The sequence below is a fragment of the Silurus meridionalis genome, chromosome 5 (assembly GCF_014805685.1).
Source record: "Silurus meridionalis isolate SWU-2019-XX chromosome 5, ASM1480568v1, whole genome shotgun sequence".
NCBI lineage: Eukaryota > Metazoa > Chordata > Actinopteri > Siluriformes > Siluridae > Silurus > Silurus meridionalis.
In genome coordinates this window covers 17,562,832-17,585,684 of record NC_060888.1, presented here as the reverse complement: position 1 = coordinate 17,585,684, position 22,853 = coordinate 17,562,832, and the positions used below count along the sequence as shown (strand labels likewise).

General features: G+C 37.9%; 1 protein-coding gene across 2 annotated transcripts in view; it reads left to right on the top strand.

Moving 5' to 3' along the window:
• The window catches only part of gabra4 (gamma-aminobutyric acid type A receptor subunit alpha4), a 32,937-nt gene extending 10,899 nt beyond the window's left edge, over positions 1–22,038 (top strand). Inside the window, exons 7-10 of one of the 2 annotated variants that reach the window (XM_046850286.1) lie at positions 2,645–2,797; positions 11,842–12,104; positions 18,348–18,781; positions 18,918–22,038. In XM_046850286.1, coding sequence (XP_046706242.1) covers positions 2,645–2,797; positions 11,842–12,104; positions 18,348–18,781; positions 18,918–19,002 — 935 coding nt within the window. In that variant the 3' untranslated portion in view covers positions 19,003–22,038. Of the gene's footprint in view, positions 1–2,644; positions 2,798–11,841; positions 12,105–18,347 lie in introns of both variants that reach the window. The other variant, XM_046850285.1, reaches the window with a different exon arrangement.
• Positions 22,039–22,853: the final 815 nt, after the last annotated feature.

Genomic DNA, 22,853 nt, shown 5'->3' with positions numbered 1-22,853 from the left:
CACAAGACGCACTCCACTCTTGACTTCAAGGAACATCAGGAGTCTACTAGAATATGCCAGGAGGAATAAATAAAACTACAGAGTTCTGGGAGACAGTTCTATGGACTGATGAAACCAAACTGGAACTTTTTGGACATATGGACCAGCGGTATGTTTGGCGTGCGAAAGGTCAGGCTTATGACCAGAAGAATACCATCCCCACAGTCAAGCACGGTGGGTCAATAATGATGTGGGGCTGTTTTTCTGCGGCAGGAACTGGCAATCTTGATTGTGTACCTGGCATCATGGTTTCCCAGAAATACCAGGTCATTTTTAAAGAAGAACGTGATGCCTTCTGTTGACAAATTAGTGATCATTGAATCTTCCAGCAAGACAATGATCCCAAGCAAACCTCCAAATCAACCAAAGCTTGGTTGGGGAAAAGATGCTGGAGTGTCCTGGAGTGGTCTTTTCAGTCACCAGATTTATATCCAAATTGAAAATCTTCAGTGGGATTTGAAGAAGGCAGTTGCAGCACGGAAGCCGTCAAACATTACTGAGTTAGAGGCTTTTGCACGTGAAGAATGGGCAAAGATTCCAATCGAGAGAAGTAAGAAGCTTGTCAGCACTTATCGAAAACGCTTGTTAGAAGTTATAAAAACTAAAGGGCGCTCCACAAGGTACTGAAGCTGGGGGTTGAATAATACTGCACATGCTCATGTGTTACAAGACTTACAATTTTCATTTGAACTTCAAAGTTAAGTCAACTTCTGTTGTCAAAATAACTCAAATATGTATCAATAAATATTGTTTGTTATTTCACGAGGTTTTTTTTTTTTTTTTACTATTTATTTTCATTATCTTTCATCTGCATCACTGTATTGTCTATTGAGATGAGGGGGTTGAATATTTCTGATTGCAAGTTTATATATATATATATATATATATATATATATATATATATATATATATATATATATATATATATATGATATATATGATATGGTCATTTATATACTATTTAGGTAATTTAGGATTAAAAGATTTTTCTGTTGCAACTTGTGTGTAAAGAGACAATTTCTTTGAATGGTGAAATTCCATGTCAAACATAAATACAGGATTTATTTTGCTATCCACTTTGTTAACAGATTGAAATTCTGTGGAAACATTAAATAGTTCAAATATTAAAACCCAGAAAGGTCAGAAAGACACTGGTAGACCTTTCAGCAAGACCCTAAACACTCTGCAGCTCAGCCTTTTAGTGGATTGCATTAAGAATCAGTCAGATTATGTTCTGCCTCACCTTGCTTTTGATCATAAATGCTGGCCAAATGGAAACATGTTTGAGGGAAAATAGAAACTGATAGCACACAGAGTTCTAAATAAATTAACAGGAATATAAAGGGTAAATTTAAATGCATTTAGATGCAAATTTCTTCTCAGTCTAACTGCATGCTTTATATCAAAACAGATGGTCCAAATAACGCCCTATTTCATGAGGCTCATTTTAGGAAGTCATAATTTCTAGACAGCTATATCTACACAGTCATCTCTAGTGTTAGCATGCCTTCTGAAAAGAAGCAACAATAAATATATTTGTATATTTGAATTAGTTGATTCATCTTCTGAAACAAAGGAATACAATTTTACATATTTGTACCATATCGAACTATATGACATAATATATTTTCCATTGCATCAGATTGCAATAAATCACATAATGTTGAATCAAATCGAAATCAGAACGCACTGCACTGTAATAGAGGTGAATCATACCGCATTGCATTTTGAGCTGTTTTCTATGTATCTTTAATGTATCCTATATTTGACCATGCATCGAAATGTGAATGGCATTGACCTCAGTTAAGTAGATGCACATCCCCAATCCCTTCCAATTATCTCTAATGAGCAAGCTAGAGGCAACAGGGGCAAGAAAATACTCCCTAAGGTGATATATAAAAGAAATCTTAAAGAAAGAAGAGCCAAACTCTAACTCTCTTATATTTCTTATTTATATTTAAAAAATAAACAAAAAATGAATATTGAGTAAGTGCCATTTCAAACACAGTATTGCAATTGTTCTGTTTGGTTTTGCTTCTGGTGAAATTGGTATGCCTTCCATCTTCATTTGGGGCGGTATTAGAGATATTTATGACAAAAGTAATATTTATAAAAAGCATCTGATGATGATGTCACTACAGTAACACTATTGTAGTAACTGTTTTAAAATTGGAAGTAGAATTTTATATGTAGGACATTGACATTGCACACAGTGAAACAACCCAATGCAGTTATAAGAAATATAAGCATTCTTGGAACCCCACTCGACCAATCAAATTACTGGACCTGAAATAACTGTTATATAATACTGTTATATAGCAAAGCGCCTATTTAAAGAACATACTTTTCACACTTTTTTCTGGGTCACAAATTCACTTTTAAAGAGAACATGAGACAAGTCATAAATTTCTTTTCTGTAATGTGGCATAGTTCCAGGTAAAACACGCTGAGCTTTTTTTTTAGTCATAGGTGGAGCAATGAGATGGCCTGGTATAATTGGTTAATATTGGTTTCTTTTTTTTTTTTTACATATTGTTTATTTATTTTTTTCGACAGTGAGGATTTGGGAAATTAAACTCACTTCCTGTTTACTGCTCTCTTTCAGGTGAATATGTGGTGATGACTGTCTACTTCCACTTGAAACGGAAAATGGGCTACTTCATGATTCAGACATACATCCCATGCATCATGACAGTAATCCTTTCCCAAGTGTCCTTCTGGATAAATAAGGAATCTGTGCCTGCCAGAACTGTCTTCGGTGAGTATTAATCACAAATCCCTTAGAAAGTTCCGGCTCTTTCACTTTCATAGGTTGAAAACGACATTCTCATGCAAATATAGAAGAGTAAAGGAGTAGAGAGGAGAAAACGCGGCCTGTCTTTCTTTTTTGCTTGCTTTTCCGTCTTTGTCTTGCTTCCCTTTTCACATCTTGTCTAATGACGTCTCCCCATTTTCTTGCTAAATAAGGGATAATTGTCTATAGCCTTGAACAATCGAAACTCTTACTGTCTCTCACTCAAGTTCTTTCTTAGATACTCACCCTCTCTTTCTCTCTCTCTCTCTCTCTCTCTCTCTCTCTCGCTCTCTCTCTCTTGCTTTCTCACACACACACACACACACACACACACACACACACACACACACACACACACACACACACACACACACACACACACACACACACACACCCCTCCTGTGTCTTGCTACACTTTACCTGGGGCTGTGGCGATGCTGAGAATAGCATGCTCTCATTCTTTGCTGGGAAAGTGTACCATTGACCCACCTTCAGAAGCTTCAACACAGTGTGGTGTGTTTGGAGCATTGCCAGCTGAGTGGCCATGAACGTGTGGTTAGTGACACGAGTGCGAGATGAAGGACAGTACTTAGAGAGAGTAAAATGCAGTAGACAAGTAGCGAGGACTGAGAACACATGATATGATTGATAGTGTTCAACATTGTTTAATAGTGCATACCTTATTTCAAGTGGGCACAATATTGCATCGTATAAGTGCTTAATATGTTTCTCCATGCTGCCTTTATTCAAATTGATGCCACATAGGAATGCTTTACTGACGCTTTTCTTGTCTGTTATGACCATGTATGGAATTCTCAAGAGAGATATTTGGGGTATTTGGCTGATGGCTAATAATGAACCTGCTATGCATAATGACTCACTGTGATGATACATGGAGTTGTATGCTTTTTAGTCACACCTCGCTAATGAAAGTCGTAAACACTCTGTTTGTGCAGTTCACTTTGTGTGTGTGTGTGTGTGTGTGTGTGTGTGTGTGTGTGTGTGTGTGTGTGTGTGTGTGTGTGTTTACTACCAGGCATAAATCAGTGCCCTTTTCTTATACTCGGCTGTAGTTGATTTGAGGTTGTGGTCCTACTGTGACACTTTTTGTGATCTTGTTTAATCCCAGATACAGGAGATTAATGGACTTTATAGGCAACCAGATTGGTTTAGTGTTGGAGAACTAAAGCCAAGCATACTTAGGTCTTCAAAGCATGTACATTATAAAATAAAATAAACAAAGAAACAAATACAAAAATATATATTTGATTATAAAGTGTGAACAAATTTGTTTTTGTTTTGTCTTTGCAAAAAATAATAATATAATAATAAAATCTAATTATTTTCCTAACAGGGTCAATTTCAGATTGCAGAATTACTGCTCCAGGAATAATAATTTACCAGAGTAAAGCTAGTGTTACTTTTACATGTGGCACAACTTAACTGAAAACATTCTATTTTACAGTTCTTGTTTCATCTTAACTAACCAATTCCGCTATGCTGAAGAAAACACCACCTCAATTATTAACAATATATAAAGAAAGATACTGTTAGTTTGGTTGCTAACTTATCCAAATTCTCTTAGTTTTCTCTGTTGTATTAGCTTGCTAGCTTCATTATATAGCTAGCTCATGCTAATTCATAATTGTATGGTATAATTATTAGCTAAGAAATGCCACTTTATACATTATCCTTGTTTAGTTTAATACTGAAAATTTAGACTGTAAAACATATGGCTAGCTATTGTTTAGTTAACTTAGCTAGCTATTGGCTTACTTGTACTTCCAGCTTTTACTGATTTGATGTTAAGTGCGAATTGCTAATATCTTACTTGGTTTGGTTTCTTTTGAGACATTTAAAACTGAACATGTTTGATAAGTATTCATCTGTCGCCACTCTCTCAGACATTGCTGCTGCTCAGCTAAGCATTCTGTGCCTGGAGTGTAGTCTTTTTTTGTTCAGGTCTTGAAAGGGAATTATTTAATTTTGTATTAAGTAGCTTACAAGAACAAGAACAAAATAGCATGTCTATTGCTTTATGCGTTTAAATGTTTGCATTTCTACAAAAGACAGGGAGGAGTCACTGCAAACTAATTCAATTTTTATTTGTCGCATACATAATTATATACAGTCCAAAATGCAGTAAATTCTTTATGCAGTGAAATTCATCACCTGCATTGATTAGTCAAGCTCCAAAGATATTTAAGGAGAGAAGTTATACTGTATAACTGAAAGACAAGTTTTACATTTGCAGAAGTCTTCATAGGTAAATGCGAACTATATTATTTACTAGGATTAACTGATCAGGTTTAAGAAGATTATCTCGAAACAATCAGAAAGTTTCTCAGACTGATGACAGAGTCGTTTTTGTATAATATGTTCACTGCCGAGTTTACACCTCTGATGCCAACAGCATTTAAATAGAGCCTGGAGAAAGGTTTTATTCACGCCTTATGAACATGACATATGCTGTTTCATTTTGCATTTGTATTGTATTTTGTATTATTCTAGACAGAGTTTTTTATTGAATATCCATGTGGAAGGCTGAACCTTTTATTTTACTCTACAGGGAGTCTCACTCTGGCTGTCAAGGGCAAATAGCACATTTTAAAATAATGTAATTCTATGTAAATTAACCACGATACGCCCACTAACTGCTCAATTACTACACAATTGCTTAAGGTTAGGGTTAGTAATGGAGTAACTTTTGTAATGACACATATAAAATCCAATTAAAATGCCCATAACGTTTTCAATTCATATGAATTTTGTACAAGTTCAGGCTCAATGATCATACCTCATTTGCTAAGACTCTCTCACAGTTGCAAATTTAACAAAAAAATACATAGCTTTTCCTCCATTATTTGTAAGGAATTTGATTGCATTGTGCTCTCCTGCAATTCTAATGAAATTTTCAGTCAGAGAACAAGCATGAGTTGTGTGGACATGTAGAGAGAGACAGATGTGTGTAAGAATGCTTTTAATCACCCAGTACTGTTTTAAAGCAACCCAGCACATGCATTTTACACCTTGCGCTTTCATTTTGATCCAGGATGACAGTGCTTGTGTATGGTTATTTTTATTATTTTATGGAGGTGATTGTGTGTCTTTAAAAACGATATATCTTGTAGCTTGTGCATTGGCTAAAAGTTGCTGTTTGTGTGCTAGAGTAAATATTGTTTTGGTACCTCAGTCCACTGCCTGATGTGTGTGTGTGTGTGTGTGTGTGTGTGTGTGTGTGTGTGTGTGTTTGTGTGTGTGTGTGTAGGAGGAGAAGAAGGAGGATGCTGGCTGCCTTTGTGTTTGTGTGTATGGGAGTGTGTGGGGTGGTGACTCAAATTCTGGCACACTGGATGCTTTATGGCAGGGTTCAGGAAGCAACTCATGCATGCACGCATTGCTAGTCTTTCAAAGGAACCAATTTCAATTAAGAATGAGTTAGGGGCGCCCCCTAGTGGATGAAAGCGCCTCGACCCTTTTGAGCTTTAGTAATGTGCCATCTCACGTCTATGATTCTGTATTACAAAGTCCCCTCTTTGTGTCCATGGTAATTTTTTTTTTCTCTGAGAGCCTGTACATTCTGTAGCTTTTTTTTGTTGTAGCCTTGAGACTTTTTTGTCACAAGCAACCATTATTTATATTACCAGTAAACTCACAGATCACTCTTGGCATAACTCGTCATCAGTTTATAGAGTCAGTTCTTGTTTACCTCTAGTCTATTAAATTGTGTTGCTGTCTTTGGGAGCTCGAAACACAAGCCCAGCTTGAAGGTATAGACAGAGCCTCTGCACACACTGTGACTCCAGTAACATTCTTAATGGCTGAAGTAAAGGAGATGCTTTAGCAAAGCGAGCTGCACTGTAAGAGAAAGTTACCAAAAGAAATGTGAAGCAGCAGACAGCATTGTATTTGTAGGAAGATGGAAAAAATGCATATAATTGGATTCATGTTACTGCAGGGGGTCCAAAAGCAAAGTAAAAAAAACGAACTTTTCCACAAATGTGTAAAAGAGTCAGTATTTATTTCACCTGGCCTTTACTTCAGAAGAATTTTATGTATAAAAAGATTTATTAGGAATGGAAACAAGGTGTGGGTGATTACATGGAGGGAGAGGCTGAGCTTGAGTATGGAGAGCATGAGGGGGGTGTGGCTGGTGGTTCTCTGACACTCCTTCATTGTAAGCAAAGTGGCAATAAGAAGCAAAGAAGTAAAAAGCCAGTATTTGATGATGTAATATCCTTGACTATATCAAGCATCTGGAGTGAGCAGTTTTATAGATGTAGTTAATCGTGTTTACATCAATAAACACACTTTAACACATGCATACACAACTACTGTACCTGATGTGAAAGGATGTTTAATTATGTGGTGCTGTCCTGTCATAATTGCAATCTTATACTAATAGTACAATTAACTGCCACTAGCTGTATCTATATCTATCTGTTTTTCTGTATCAGGCTCATGTTGTAAGTATTTGTATTTGGTCTCAAATACAACAAAAAGGAAAATGGTTTGCCAAGTGCATCTAACTCACAAAAAATACTCAAGCATAAAGAACAAGGAGCTGACACTCAATTAATCTGTAGATAATTATATCCACCACTGATTTGTCTTATTTGTGTCTAGTGGCTCAATTTAGCAGCTAAGCATCTATAATTGTATAATTTTTTTAATAAATACACTAAATGTTTTTTTCACGTCTTGCAGCTTAGGCAGTTTGTATATAAATCGCTTTCTTACTCAAAGTGAAATATGCCAGACCGCATAGATCTGGACAAATATTGCCTTGCTCGGATTGTTTTGGACTGGTTGCATTGGTCCAAACTGTGCTGAAACAGCACCAAAAAGGGAAACAAAATCATATAAACAGCTTCGGGCAGACACACTTATTAAGAGCAACCTACAGTTATTTCATTCATACAAACAGTTGAGAGAATTTAGGGCTTCCCAAGGGTCCAACAATTGCAGCTAGGTGTTGGTGTTGATTTGAACCCATAATCTTATGATATTTAATGTCCAGCCTCTTAACTCCTAAGCAACAATGTCTCTATGTCTCTGATTTCCATTTAAACAAACTTAACACAGTATTACACAGTATTACACAATGCCACATGTGTGCATATGATCTCTGAGTAAAACCTGCCACTCACGTAATGCATATGTCTAGTCTCAACCAGATGCTATATTAATTGTTATAATTAAATACATAGTTTTTTAGGGAATTAAGTTGATCAATCACACCATGAAGTTATGGGAAAGAGTAGTGGAAGCCAGGCTGAGAGAAGAGGTGACCATCTGTGAGCAACATGGTTTCATATCGAGGAAGAGCACCACAGAACCAATTTTTGCTTTGAGAATGTTGATGGAGAAGTATAGAGAAGGTCAGAAGGAGTTGCATTGTGTGTTTGTGGATTTAAAGAAAGTGTACGACAGGGTGCCGAGAGAGGAGTTGTGGTATTGTATGAGGAAGTCAGGTGTGTCAGAAAAGTATGTGAGGGTGGTGCAGGACATGTATAAGGACAGTGTGACAGCAGTGAAGTGTGCAGTAGGAATGACAGACTGGTTACTGGTGGAGGTTGGACTGCATCAAGAATCGGCTCTGAGAGACAGTGGCATATAATATAAAAGACAGTGGAATAAAAGACAGGAGGTGGAGCTGGAGGTAGCAGAGCTGTTAAGGTTTTCGTTGGGAGTGACGAAGATGGACAGGATTAGTAATGAATTTATTAGAGGGACAGTGCATGTAGGACTTTTTGGAGACAAGATGAGGGAGGCAATATTGAGATGGTTTGGACATGTGCAGAGGAGGGACATGGGGTATATCGGTAGGAGAATGCTGAGGATAAAGCCGCCAGGAAGGAGGAAAAGGGGACCGCCAAGTACGAGGAGGTTTATGGTTGTGGTAAGGCAAGACATGCAGGTAGTTGGTTTGAAAGAGGCAGATGTAGAGGACAGGGGGGTGGAGAAGGATGATCTGCTGTGGTGACCCCTAATGGGAGAAGCTGGAAGAAGAAGAAGACAAAGAAGAATTAAATACATAATTAAAAAAAAAAATAGTTTATTATTTAACCACCACAATATAAATACAGTATTATCTGATTTTAAAAGATTCGTGTGATTTAAATAGAGAAATAGATAACTGCCAGGAGAATGTATGGGGACCAGTGTAATTCTAATTAAAGCCAGATAAAAGTCAGCTTTAGTATTTGTTTTTATGTTTGAGGGTGCATCCTACTAAGAGCCATGTTGCCAAAGAAACTGCAATGGTTAATTGATGAAAGGTAGCAATTAGTAGAGAGATTTAAAAGAATATTAAAAGCACTGTCTATCATGGAACACTGCTAAAGCCATCATCAATAATTAGAGAAAATGATGCACCATTGAGACATTGCAAAGTTTAAAGAATCTACCAAGAAGCCAACAGCAACACTGAAGTAACTACAGGAATTTCTGTCTGAATTATTATAAAAGATTCATTCAGTCACCCCAAACCATGTGGCAAATTTGTTATGGTCTGACAAAACAAAGGATGACATTTTTCACTATAATTCTAAAATTGCACAAAGACAATATGGAGCATCATCCAAGAACACTATATGGACAATGAAGCATAGTGGGGGTAGTATTATGCATTGAGACTACTTCACTTGTGCTGGGCCAGGAGCACTTACTGTATCTATATACTGTAGATGGGAAAATTAATAGCTTCAAGTACCAAGATATTTTGACGCAAAACCTTCTGTCCTTTGTCAAAAATCTGAAAATAAAGAGGAATTTCACATTTCAACATTACAATAACCTAAAGCACACATCAAAATCAACAAAACCTGGTTTCAGAAAAAATAATCAAAGTCCTGGAATGGCCCAGCCAGAGCCCAGACCTCAGTCACATCAAAACCTATGAAATAACCTAAAAATGGCCATTTTTAGGTTTTGATTCCCTTGCAGGTTGACAGAACAAAAACACTAGGAATAAAGTTTACTAAGACTTTAATCTGTAATAAAAGCTAAAGAGGTTTCCATAAAATATTAGCTGGGAGGGGTGTTTTTTATATTTTTTTATTAAGATGTAAAAAGTCTTACTTTTATGGTGTTTTTATTTCTGTCTTTATTCTGCCCTTTTAGATAATTTATACCCACTATATATAGCATTTCACAAAGTGGTTCCCTGGTGGTCTAGTGGTTAGGATGCGGCACGCTCACCTCTGCGACCCGGGTTTGGTCCCCGGTCAGGGAATCAACCATGCTTAGTGCCGGTCCCAAGCCCGGATAAATGGGGAGGGTTGTGTTAGGAAGAGCATCCAGTGTAAAAACTTGTGGATGAGCCGCTGTGGCGATCCCTAATGGGAGAAGCCGAAAGAAAGTATATTTAGTATCTCACAAAAGACACATTTCAGCAACCATTTCAGTATATCTTTCCAAGGAAGTATACTATAGAAATTAAACTTGGATATATTTTAGAGTAGTCAATGTGCAGGTGTTAGCTTGTAGCAGTATAGCATTACTGTCCTATAACTAATATAAAATAACTAAGCAAAATAGCTGGCAACAAAAGTGAGTACACCCTAAGTGATAACAGCCGTATGTCGTGTAACCATGCAAAGCCATGTGTCCTATTCGTCATGTTTTTGCCTGCTTGACAGGACCATACAAATTTGTATTAGAGCAGTTGGTGCTTTGAATACAATTCTCTCATACTGACCACTGGATGTTTAACATGGCACAATGGCATAGAACTCTCTGAGGATTTGAGAATTAGAATTGTTGCTGAGTCCTTGTGCAGTGCATCCGGTGCAGAAGCTGGCTTCAAAAAACAGAAGCATGAGTGCAGTTGCAGAAGTGGAAGGTCCGCTTTGTCTGTGCTCAGACCATACTCTGCACACTGCAACAAGTCGGTTTGCATGCCAGTTGTCCCAGAAGGATGCCTCCTCTAAAACTGGCTTACAAGAAAGCCTGCAAACAGTTTGAGCATTAGTTTGTCCATTTCCTGTTGTCTGATGAGACCAAGATAAACTTTTTTGGCTCAGATGGTGTCCGGCATGAGTGGTGACTCCCTGGTGGGGAGTAAAAAAAAAAATTTGTCTTGCCTATAGTCATGCATTGTGGTGGTAGCATCATGGTCTGGGGCTGCATGAGTGCTGCTGGTACTGAGGAGCTGCCGTTCATTGAGGAAAACATGGATTCCAACATGTACTGTGACATTCTGAATCACAACATGATTCCCTCCATTCTGAAACTGGGCTGAACGACAGTTTTCCAACATAATGACAACCAAAAACACACCACCAAGATGGCAACTGCCTTGCTGATGGCGTGGCCAAGTATGTCTCCAGACTTGAACCCTATTGAGCACCTGTGGAGCATCCCCAAGCGGAAGGTGGAGAAGCACCATGTGTCTAACATTCAGCAGCTTGTGATGGCATTATGGAGGAGTGGAAGAGAGCAACAACCTATGCATGGTGAATTCCATGCCCAGGAGGATTAAGGCAGTGTTAGTTAACAGTGGTGCTCCAGAAAAAATATTGATACTTTGGACACAGTTTTTGCATGTTCGCTTAGAGTGTACTTACTTTTGTTAGCAGCTATTTTGACAATAATGGCTGTATGTTGAGGTCAGAGGGCAGTAAATGTGTATATAGTATATACATCCTAGATACTGTGACAATATTTTTGGAACTGGGGTTGTACATTTATGGCATTTGGCAGATGACATTTTGCAGTGACTTACGGTTGTGATTTGAACATACAGATAGCTTCATAGACTTTAGCAATACATGACACTAATATACTCAATCCTTTGGGGGTTTTATTTATTTTTTTATTTTTTGGCTAATAATAATAAGGGCAAAAAGCCCAGAATATTTGTGTAATGGCATAGTAAATCTATGTAGGGGTAACCTTAATATTAACTGTTGCCAATTAAAAACTATACACCAAATATTTTACCAATTGCTTTTTACTTTAATTTTTGGTCTAAATTGTAATCAGTGCCATGATTTATTTTTCAGGTATCACCACTGTCCTCACCATGACCACTCTAAGCATCAGCGCCCGTCACTCTCTGCCTAAGGTCTCCTATGCTACAGCCATGGACTGGTTCATTGCCGTGTGTTTTGCCTTTGTTTTTTCGGCCCTCATTGAGTTCGCTGCCGTGAATTATTTCACAAATGTACAAATGGAGCGAGCAAAAAAGAAAGAAACCAAGAATGCAGCCACTGCTGCTGCCAAGAGCTTTGTGTCATCTGGCAAAGACACTGAGGAGATTCTACAAGTGAGTGAAGTAACCTTTTATCTATACAAACAATCTATATCTAATATACAAACAATATTTGTATTTATTTTCATATGAAAAATTTATATGAAAAAGCATTGACATCATGTTTCTTCAAGAATACATTCTAAAGAATAAAGATATTGGGTTAATTAAAAAGCAACATGCAATAGAAGCAATCATGTGTTTCACTAGAGATTACAAGAGTTTTCCTATAAAAAATTTTTAATTAATCTTACTGCATATATCATTTAACAGTGTTGTATAATGTGATTTAAGATTAGAATGTACACAACCTTAAGCTGCTTCTGACCTCATAGTTTATTACCGGTTGTAAAATCACAAATTAAAATACAAGATTTGATGACACACTGATTTTGACAAAGCTGCCTTAAAACCACATTTCTGATTTGTTTTTTGGTGATCTAAACACGATAGAGCTTTATTAGAAATAACTCCTAAAAAGGAGTGATTGCAGACTGATGGTAGTTTAGTGGACCACCATACGGATAACAGATTAATGGAGTTGCCTTGGCAACAGGGACAAGGCACATCTGTAAAGACTTTTGCGGAGCTACAGAACATGAACAAAGAGGGAAACAAATTTTTTTTTCTACACAGGTATATATTGGATTTGCTTATTTTATTTCCCTTTTTTTGTTTGTTCTAAAAAAATTATTATTGTCTAGAATTTTGTGTAATTTTTTTTTATACTAGTTATAGGAGAATTTATGTATGTTGTACAAAAACAAAGGCTAAGGCAGGTCAATGCTTTAATCACTAACACTGCATTTTTTACATTGTGACACCCCATAGGTCTCCTCCAATTTAAGTTCATATAAATCAAAGACGTGTTCAGTGGTTCACTAACCCACATACAGTGGTTCACAGTGCCTTCCAAAATTATTGACTCTATTTATACAAACAAACAGACATCATTGTTAGAAAATAAAAAATAAAAAAATCCATTTAAATAATAGGATATAGGAATAATTTTTGCAACAGTTTTGTAATACTGTTTTTCAAAGAATATTTGTGTAAAAATGAGTGTACAAAACCTCCAGACTGACCAGTCCCTGCCTAGTGTGGATGAGCACAGCTAGACCAAAGGACAGAGGGGCAAGGAGTGGCACTAAGGTCAAGGCTGTAAGACTTGATAAAGGTCAGCAGGGTGGACCAACCCGCAGCATTTCAAACGTCCTGGCGAGAGACCCCAGAGGACAAACACCGAAAGGCACTTGGAGACCAGAGCACTTATAAGAGGAGGAGATAGCATCCACAATCCACCTACTGAGGGTCGGCTTATACAGACTATAGCAGACAAACAGCTGGTCTGACTTCCTCCACCCGGCAGTCCTGTGGACGTATGTGTCTAGTGCTCGATTAAGCTTCTCCTGGTTGAGGGTTTGAATGGGAGAAGGATAGAATGCCTGGAGCAAGACTGGTTGTGGAATAACAAAGGGCACCTTGGGAACATACTGGGGAAGAGAAAGGCACTTGCCATGCCTGGGGTTATCACCAAACACAAGGGGGCCAAGGAAAGGGCCTAAAGAAAAAAAATTTGTCTTGACTGCAAGAAACCTTAAGGGCACCTCATGCAAAGGCTCGAAGGGAGGCTTGGGCAGGGCCTCCAAAACTACTGCCAGATCCCAAGAAGGCACTCTAGGTTGCATCTGAGGCCTCAGCTTCTGGATACTGCAATGAAAATGTGTCAGCAACAGGTTTTTCTCTAGCAACTGCTCAGCAAGCACAGCATGGTATGCCATAATAACAGACAAGTCAACCTTTAGGGTGGAAGAAGACACCCCTTTAGTGAACTGTTCCTGAAGGAATTCCAGCACTAGGACAACCAGGCAGTTAGCTGGATCTAACTGATGGTTCTCACACTCTATAGTAAACAGGTGCCATTTTGTGGTGTACAACCTCCTAGTGGAGGGAGCTCTGGACTGGAGTGGTCTCCACAACCGACGTTGAGAGACCAGAAGCTAAAAGCTGTGCCCTCTCAGGGGCCACACCCGCCACAACACTGTGTGAAAATAGAGTGCCCTCTGCCTGAAAGAGAAGATCCTGCCTGAGAGTAATATCCCAGGGAGGGTGTACGAGAAGGGCTACCAGGTCTGCATACCATGGCCGGCCTGGCCAGTAAAGGGCTACCAGAAGGGGATGGCCTTCATTCCGGCAAACTCTCTCCAGAACTCCCAGGAGCAGCACAATAGGCAAAATCGTACAGGTGTGGCCTCGGCCCCCCCTGCACCATGGTGTCCAGTCCAAGAGGATGTACTGTATACTGCCTCCAGTGAGAGTAGCTTCTCCTGGGCACACAGGAGGATTTGTCATGCCAGCTTGTTTAAGAGACGAGAGCACAGATCCTCCTGATGGTTGATGTAAGAGACCATCCATCCATATGGATCAGCACATGATGGCCCCTTAGGTCCCAGGGGAAATACTTCAATGCTGGAAGCATGGCAAGCATTTTCAGGCATTTACCACAAGAGATGGGGCCCTTTCCATTGACCTTGTGTGGAGGCTCTTAAGGCTCACCGCATGACCTTGATCATGCAGAGCTGGTTGCCACTGTGGGAAAACCATCAGGTCCTGAGCCACCACTGCAGGGGTCTCATCTATAGGAGGCCAAGTCAGACCCAGCAGTCTTTAGAACTGATTTACTGTAAATGACTGGCCTTTTCATCCTCTCTTGACGGTTGTGAGGGTCGACTCAACTCAAGTGGGAGTCAACTGAGCCTGCATTGTGGTCGAATGACAAACTATGTCTAGATAAGTGGTTCTCTGTACTGGAGAAAGTACACTTTTCTTGACCCCAATTCCTTTATGTGGTGAAAGTACACTTTTCTTGACTCCAATTCCTTTATGTGGGTGAGAATGACGTCTCGATGCCAGATCGCCAAGTACCCCAAATTAAGCTAAAATTAACCAGTCGTTAATACAATTTAGTATGCAGATGCCTCAGAGTTTTAGAGGAGCCAGAGCAGCATCCACACATTTTGTGAATGTGCGGCGTGAGAGTGCAAGGCCAAACGAAAGAAGCCGATATTGGTAAGCTTCGCTCCCAAAAGCAAACCTCAGGAACTTCCTGTGTAGAGGAAGGATGGGTATGTGAAAGGACGCGTCCCTCCGATCTATCATGACGAACCAGTCCTCGGACCTGGTCGTCTTGAACCTGAGCCTAATGAGTGAGTGGTTCAGCTGACGCAGATCTGAAATGGGATGCAGCCCCTATCCTTCTTGGAAACTATGAAGTACCAGCTGTAGAAATAGGACTCTCTGTCGAGCCGATAGACCACTTCAATGGCCTCCTTCCTTAAGAGAATGTGTTCTTCCTGTTCCTTAACCAGAGCCTGCTCGGGCCCCACCAGAGCAGGGCACAACCCGTTTAAGCAAGGCGGACAAGGCCCAAACTGAATCATGTAGCCTCTTTCTACAGTGCGCATGACACATCGAGACACGTTTGGCAGGAGTTTCCAGGCTGCCAGGTAGTCTCTTAATAAAATCAGGTGGGTTGGCAGAAGCTGAGGGAGGCACTTGCTGGAGACAGATGTACCCTGAAACAGGTGGCAGGGTTAACAGACCGATCTCCTAAGGGCACTGAGGAAAGGCAGACACTGAGTGTCCACGAGTGCTCCCATGAGAGGGAGGAAATGCTGAAATGCTGCAACTGCCTTTTTATGTTGTCTCCCTCGTCCTGCTCTTATTGCAGGTCAGCCTTATAGGCCTGTAAGACTGCCATGGTGTGCAGGCAGCCATTGTCCTGCCCCGCCGTCGTGTATGCTTTGCCCACCAGTGCCAAGGAGCCAAGGCAATACCAGGACCTAAAATCTGTAGGAAAAAAGAAAGAGTGGAAGAGTGTGGTTTGGGGAATCGTCCCATAACCACACTCTTCCACTCTGCATATTTTTTCACAATTTCTTAAAGTTATGTACAGAGATTTTCTATCTCACTCACACCTCACCTGAAATTTGCACAATACTTTACATCCCTTAATTAAGTGCTTTCACAGTGCTATGTTACAGCCTTATTCCAAAATGAATTAAATTCATTATTTTCCTTAAAATTTTACAAACAATACCCAGTATTGACACCGTGAAATTTTTTCTTTTTTTAAGTATTTGCAGCCTTTGTTCACTACTATGTTGAAGCACCTTTGGTCTTTTTAAGTATGATTCTCCAAGCTTGGCACACCTATTTTTGGACAGTTTCTCCAATTCTTTTTTGCAAACCTTTGAACTCCATCAGGTTCAATGGGGAGCTTTGGTGCATAGCCAATTTTAGATCTCTCCAGAGTAAAAGTGAAGCGCTGTGACTACTTTCTGGATGCACCCTAGTTTTTGGTTATAAATGTATGGTTGAATAAAATCAGCCTAGTCCATCTGCAGCTGTCAAGATTTAAAAGAAACCATTTTATGCAAAGTTCATAATAATGTTCAGCTGTTTGTGTGTGTTGATAGAACTAAGTCCTTTGTTAGAGCAAAAAATACTATCTCACTATCTAAACTCTTTGCTCAAACAACTATCAGCATTTTTGCCAGCAAAATACAATTGTATACATATATATATATATATATATATATATATATATATATATATATATATATATATATATAAAGAATATAACACAGGATAGACTGAACACAGCAACTGTGAAGAACAGTTTACACTAAAGGAAATCTCAAAAGTTACTTTGGTTTGATACACAAAAACGTATAATTAAAATTCTAATAACACTCATACTCCTTTTATTGCAGTTAGCACTATACAATTCCAGAGTACAGAAATTATTTAGAATTGGACTCTCTGGTGTCACCCAGCTATAGAAAGGATTTTTTTTTTCTTTTGAGTCTGTTTGCTCTCAAGGTTTCTTTATCCTGTTACCGCAGGTAGTTTTACATTGCCACTATTGCCTCTGGCCTGCTCATTGGGTATAATTTTAAATATATCTTTTTTTAAATCTAGAGGTATGTAAAGCTGCTTTGTGACAGTTTCCATTGTCTCAATGCAGCTTTACAGAATTTAAGAGTTAAGGTGAGCAATGTGTATTTATCCCTGATAAATAGCAGCCATGATGACTGTGGAAAGGAAAACCTGTGTTAGATTTTATGAGGAAGAAACCTTGAAAGGAACCAGACTCAAAAGGGAAACCCATCCTCATTTGAGTGATATCAAGAGTGTGATTATAAATCTTTTAACAATACAGAACACTGGAGAGTGAGAACTAACATGGTCACCAGAATGTAAGATTATGAGGAATGTCCTTATACCAGTCTTATACAGTCAAAAGAAAAAAGAAATTCAGAGCTGATATTTGTCCAGGATTTGTGTCACAAATTAAATTACATTTTTAAAATGTATATTGGATTGGATTTTTTAAATATTTTGTGTAATATCACTTAAAGCATGTTATTTATATAAATTCTGCACATCCACTGTACAGTTACAGTGTAGTGTGGAGTCCTGCATTTCTCTTTGTATGGTGATGTAAGCTGTGTGGTTAATACAGTTCCACACGCCTCCACGTTCCACCCACTGACAGTAGAATAACACATGCAAAAGCTTCTTACTGATGCATATGCATGAAAAAAAAAACAAGCCTATGCACATCTCGTACTGGAGCTAACGCCTGAATAGACATGCTTAGTTTACTGTAGAGTCATTTGCATTTGAAAAAAGTCTTCTTTTGTTGTCTTTGCTGAATGCTTTTTTATTATTGTAATAGCACACCAATTATTTAGCAGTGTGTTAAGTGTAAAGTAAATTAAAAAAAGTTGTATCTTCAATAATGTATATAATGAATTATAAAATGACCATTATATATATCACCAAATATATAGGCCAACATGGTAGTGCAGCAAGAAGCTTTGCTGTCTCACAGCTCCAGGATCCTTTCCTGAGTTCCTTGTCATTTGTGTGTACTCAAGTACACAAGGTTTCCTCTGGATTTTTGGTTTCTTCCATCTTTTAAAAAACATGGCCAAGATTCTAGATATACAAGAGATAGATGTGAATGTGTTGTATTTATGGTGGCCTAAGTGGACTAATAGCTGATCCACCGTTTTTACTCACCTCGTTCTAAGAATATAATACATTAATTACATTACAAAAATTACAAAAACATAAATGACTAATAAAGTATTGCTATTTATTATATATTAATAATTTACAAATGTTACAAAGGAATACTGTAAGGTTCTTTTGTTTGTTGAACACCATGCCTTTTTATTTCTCCCACAGCAAAACTCCGACACTAATGGCAACCTACGCAAACGTGTAAACTCCACGACTCAGTCTCTGCCTGACCCTAAGGGCAGCCAAAGAAATGAATCTGGCAGCAGGATTTCTACAGCCATGTCCAAAGAGCTCCAGACAAGCCAATTATCTTCTAGCTCAAGTACAACAGGCAGCTCCTCGGGCCTAACACGACTCCATTCCAAATCCTTCACCCAATCCAAAGCACTTGCTCCAGTATCAACTTCCAAAACCACCCCCCCTGCTCCACCTTCAACGCCAACAGTCCCTGAGCTTTCGACAGCCAACACGCCCACCAGCTCTGGCTCTCTACACCATCTTATAGCTCCAAAATTGGAGAATATGCAGAAAACAGATGCCAAGGCTGCATCCAGTGCTCAGCCAACAGCTTCTACAGGCGGGGCCAGCAAGATTGATAAGTATGCACGCATCCTTTTTCCAGTGTCCTTTGGGGCATTCAACATGGTGTACTGGGTTGTATATTTATCCAAAGAAACCATGGAAGCAAGAGGAGTCTAAACACAGAATTTTAACATTTTGTCACATTTCTTAAAGCCAAACAGCAGATAATGGACGTGGAATTCCTGCTAGGATCATGTCAAGCAAATTCAACACAATTTCCAGAATCTTCTTTCAATAACTGGACAAACAAAGCAGCCTGGACAAGCACATCAGAAGATCAACTGGGAAACATAATCCCAAAATGTTTTAGAGATTGTCAATGCGTCCTTTCACAGAATGAGCATGTGAATATATGAAAACAGTCTTAGATTTACTAGCCCTTGAAAAAGAAAAAAGCATATAGGTGTAGGAGTATCGCCATTGAAAATGAAAACATCAAATTGAAAACCAGTTGAATTTAATCTATTTTTCTATTAGTATGAGTGTGTTTTCTGGCAAATCTGCAGAATCACAATTTGTTTTCATGTTGACACATTTATGTATGTGTTAATGGTGATAGATGTTGTCAGCAGTAAGGCATTTTCTCATGTGGAACTTGCTTTGTGTGGGCGGATATCTGACCATCAATAGCAGATATGTATGCATGTATTTTATTTCGCTTCGAGATAGTCAAAAGAGAATTCACCAGCTAGCTTATAATTTCTTTCCTTTCTCCTTTAAGCAAAGCAATTGTTAATTTTCAATTAAAACATTTTTTCCCATTATATGTTGCACAAGTATTATTTTTGAAATTAAACAACCACCTTGCAACAGTTTGCAGCACAATATGTTTGCTTTTACAAATCCCTTATTGTATAGTGTGTTTTTTTTTTCTTTCTTACAATTAGTGGTTCACTGGAAGTGTTGTTGAATTGATAAATGACAGCTTGGATAAGTAGGAAGCATTCAGGTGTGCTGTAAGTGCTTATACTAACATATACAGTATTTCGAATGACATTAACGTTATGTTTATATAATTATAAATTTTTATAAAAATGTACAATGCAAATGTACTGCATTATAAGGATATCAGGTTAATTATCTATTTGATGCTAGTCGCAATCGACATTTTGGTGACTAGCAGTGGAAACTTATTCCTACCATTTTACCATTTCCACTATACACTATGGTCATTATCTGGCTTAGGTGGACACATTTGTTGAAATCATTTGTTTAACCCTCCAGATACATAGTCATAGTCATTATCTTTCAACCATGTGACTGGCTTTACAGCTTATTACCAGCACTGGCCCTAAGTCAGCAGGCCTAAACCTCATCATTTCCCTCAATCAGACCCATATTGCTCATCCGGCAGTTACCAAAACAGCCCAACATTCTTCATTCAGCTAATTTCACTGAAAATGATGCATCATTTTATTATGAAGCCTTCAAAAATAGAAGTTTTTTTCTGTGGTTTTGTTTTTATTGTTCTGTTTCTTGTTTTTTTCCCCTCTTCTATGCTCTATTTCAGTTCCTGGCCTAGAGGCTAAGCATAAAGCAGAGAATTTTGTAGAGTAGGGTCCCTGGGGGGATGGCACACTGTTCCAGACACTTAACTCTGCTACAGAAGTAGTCACTTATACAAGGCTTATTACATTTCATACTCTTTGGCTTTGCTTTTCAGTTTGACATTTTTTTTACCACACTCTTCTTCTTTTTTCTTTTTTTTAGTATGCATGTGTAAATTGAGGACATTCTCTGTATACTGTAGTTTATGGACAAAGCTATCATTAAAGTGATAGCACGTTCCAAATGTCTGCCATTTATGGCTTCTCCGGAAGTGCACTTGGGTGTGAAATTGACTTTGTGCCCCTGCGTTCACCTTTCCTAAAAAATATTCACTCTCTTGTTTTCCTCGACCACTCATTCACTTAATCATTCACTCACTCACTCACTTAATTCATTGAAGAGAGACATTAAATATTCGTTAACCTGCCAGCTTCTGGTGTACTTTTTCTTTTTGCTTTTCTGTCTAAATGGCCAATGCTAACATGGACCTGAGTCACAGTGTCAGAAGATATGAAGATTACATCATTATTTAAGGCCTCTCCTTATTATCAGTTTGTGAAAGATACCCGGGTCTATGTACTTGCAAGGGCTATTTGTTTAAACAGCACCCAAATTCCTAAATTAAAAAAAAAAAAAAAAAGTTTTTGCTACAGTTGTCAAGATTTTTTCATCTCAATCTTGTAACAGTTTTGTTTTAACATGATAAATTGGTCATACCTGGATCTAAGTTATGTTTTCCCTTAAAAAATGTCCAGCTACCTTAAATTGTTTGTCTCTCTTTATGCAACATTTTTTTATATATTGAAAATGGTATTGCCCTGTAAATTCTACTCTAAAATGCTCTCTGCATGCTCTCAGAATGATGAGGGACATTTACTTTTAAAGTTCTACCACTTCAGCTCGAATAGAAAAGGACATATGAGAGTCTTTCTTGGTGAAAGTGTATTTGGTGCACTCTGCAGAGTGTAGTGTGCAAACTTTGGAAGGAATACCCAAACTGAGGAGGGAACATGGATTATCCTTTATCATAAAGACTCTCTTTTGTGGGGGGGCACTACAACCAAGAGGAATATTCAACCAGCTTCTAATACATAATGTCAACAATGTCTTTGTAAAGAAAAAAAAAACGTTGTGTTTTGTAGACAACAGTGATCATTTATTAACGCCCTATGCAAGGTCATTTACCCTAGAACTGTTGTAAACATCAGTCACCTCGCCTTGTTTCTAATGATGAGGTTATCATTCAAGATAAAATAATAGAATGTGCCAAAAAGACAATAAATCTGCACATCAGTCATGTATGGTCTTTTCTACATACTGTATATTCTCATTTTAGTAGCACATTCATGTAAAAAAAAATTACTGACTGGAAAAGCAAAGTGTGCAAAAAAGTGACAATTTGTTTGTTTGTTATGGGTTATGAATGTCTTTAAGGAATATATAAACTATCAAATTTTATTATTTCAAAAAGCCTTAAGGTTCGAATAAAAAACACTGTGTGCATAAAACATCTATATTTTATTATTCACACAGTATTCCTTGAAGACATAACAGTGATACATTTAAATGTAGAACATGGAGCATGTTGTAAATACCAGTTCGAATTCCATCAGGAATTAAAAAATAGGCAGACAAATGATGTCTCATTTACTACCTTGTTCTTCTGATAGAGGTAATATGCATCTAACTGGTCTGAAATCTAATTCTACTGAATGTAGACATCATTACAGAACTGACAGGTTCATCAGCCAGTTCATTACACACCATGGAGCTTTATTATTCTTTAACTGTTATTAAAATCAGGTGTGTTATTTGCAATTATAACTTAAAAGCATTAGAAGAGTTATTGCTGACACAAATATGCAGCTCAGGAAAAGTAATTTTAGCCCAGCTATTAAGATAAGTGGTTTTGTGCTTAGAAAGTGACTGAATGTATGACAGGAGAAGGGCATTGTGCTCTTGGTCATTGCTGTTTCTTTTTCTCTCTCTCTCTTTTAATGGCTTGGTTTTTTTTTTGGTCCTCTCATTTTCAACAAAAAAACAACAACTCAACATCAACAAATCATTTGTAAGGAAATGAGTGAAAAATTACAAAGTTGTTTAGTATGGCATAGATTATATTTCTGATATTTTCCTTATAGTTTTTTTTTTTTTTTTTTACATTTTTAAGCCTTTTGGGTAAACTTGTGGACAGTTTTTTACAGAAAGAAAAGTCAATGCTCTATTAATTACTGCTGATGGCTTCAAACAGTTAATGAGTATTTGAAAAGTTTTGTGAATCCAGACATGTATTGAATTTGACATCAAACATTTTAATCATTGTCTTGATTTAACTTTTTTTTGTACAACCTCCTGTATAAGTAAACCTCCTGTTTCTAACTTTTCCCTGAACAGTTTCCTAGAGCAAACAGTTAACAAGCAAATGGTGGCACAAAAGCTCTCAGGATTGCATTTCTTTAATTCTTACTTGTTGTCTAACCAATAATTTGTTGAGAAGACCACCTAAATCTTCACATTTTGCCATTTTGGGCTTTTGTTTGC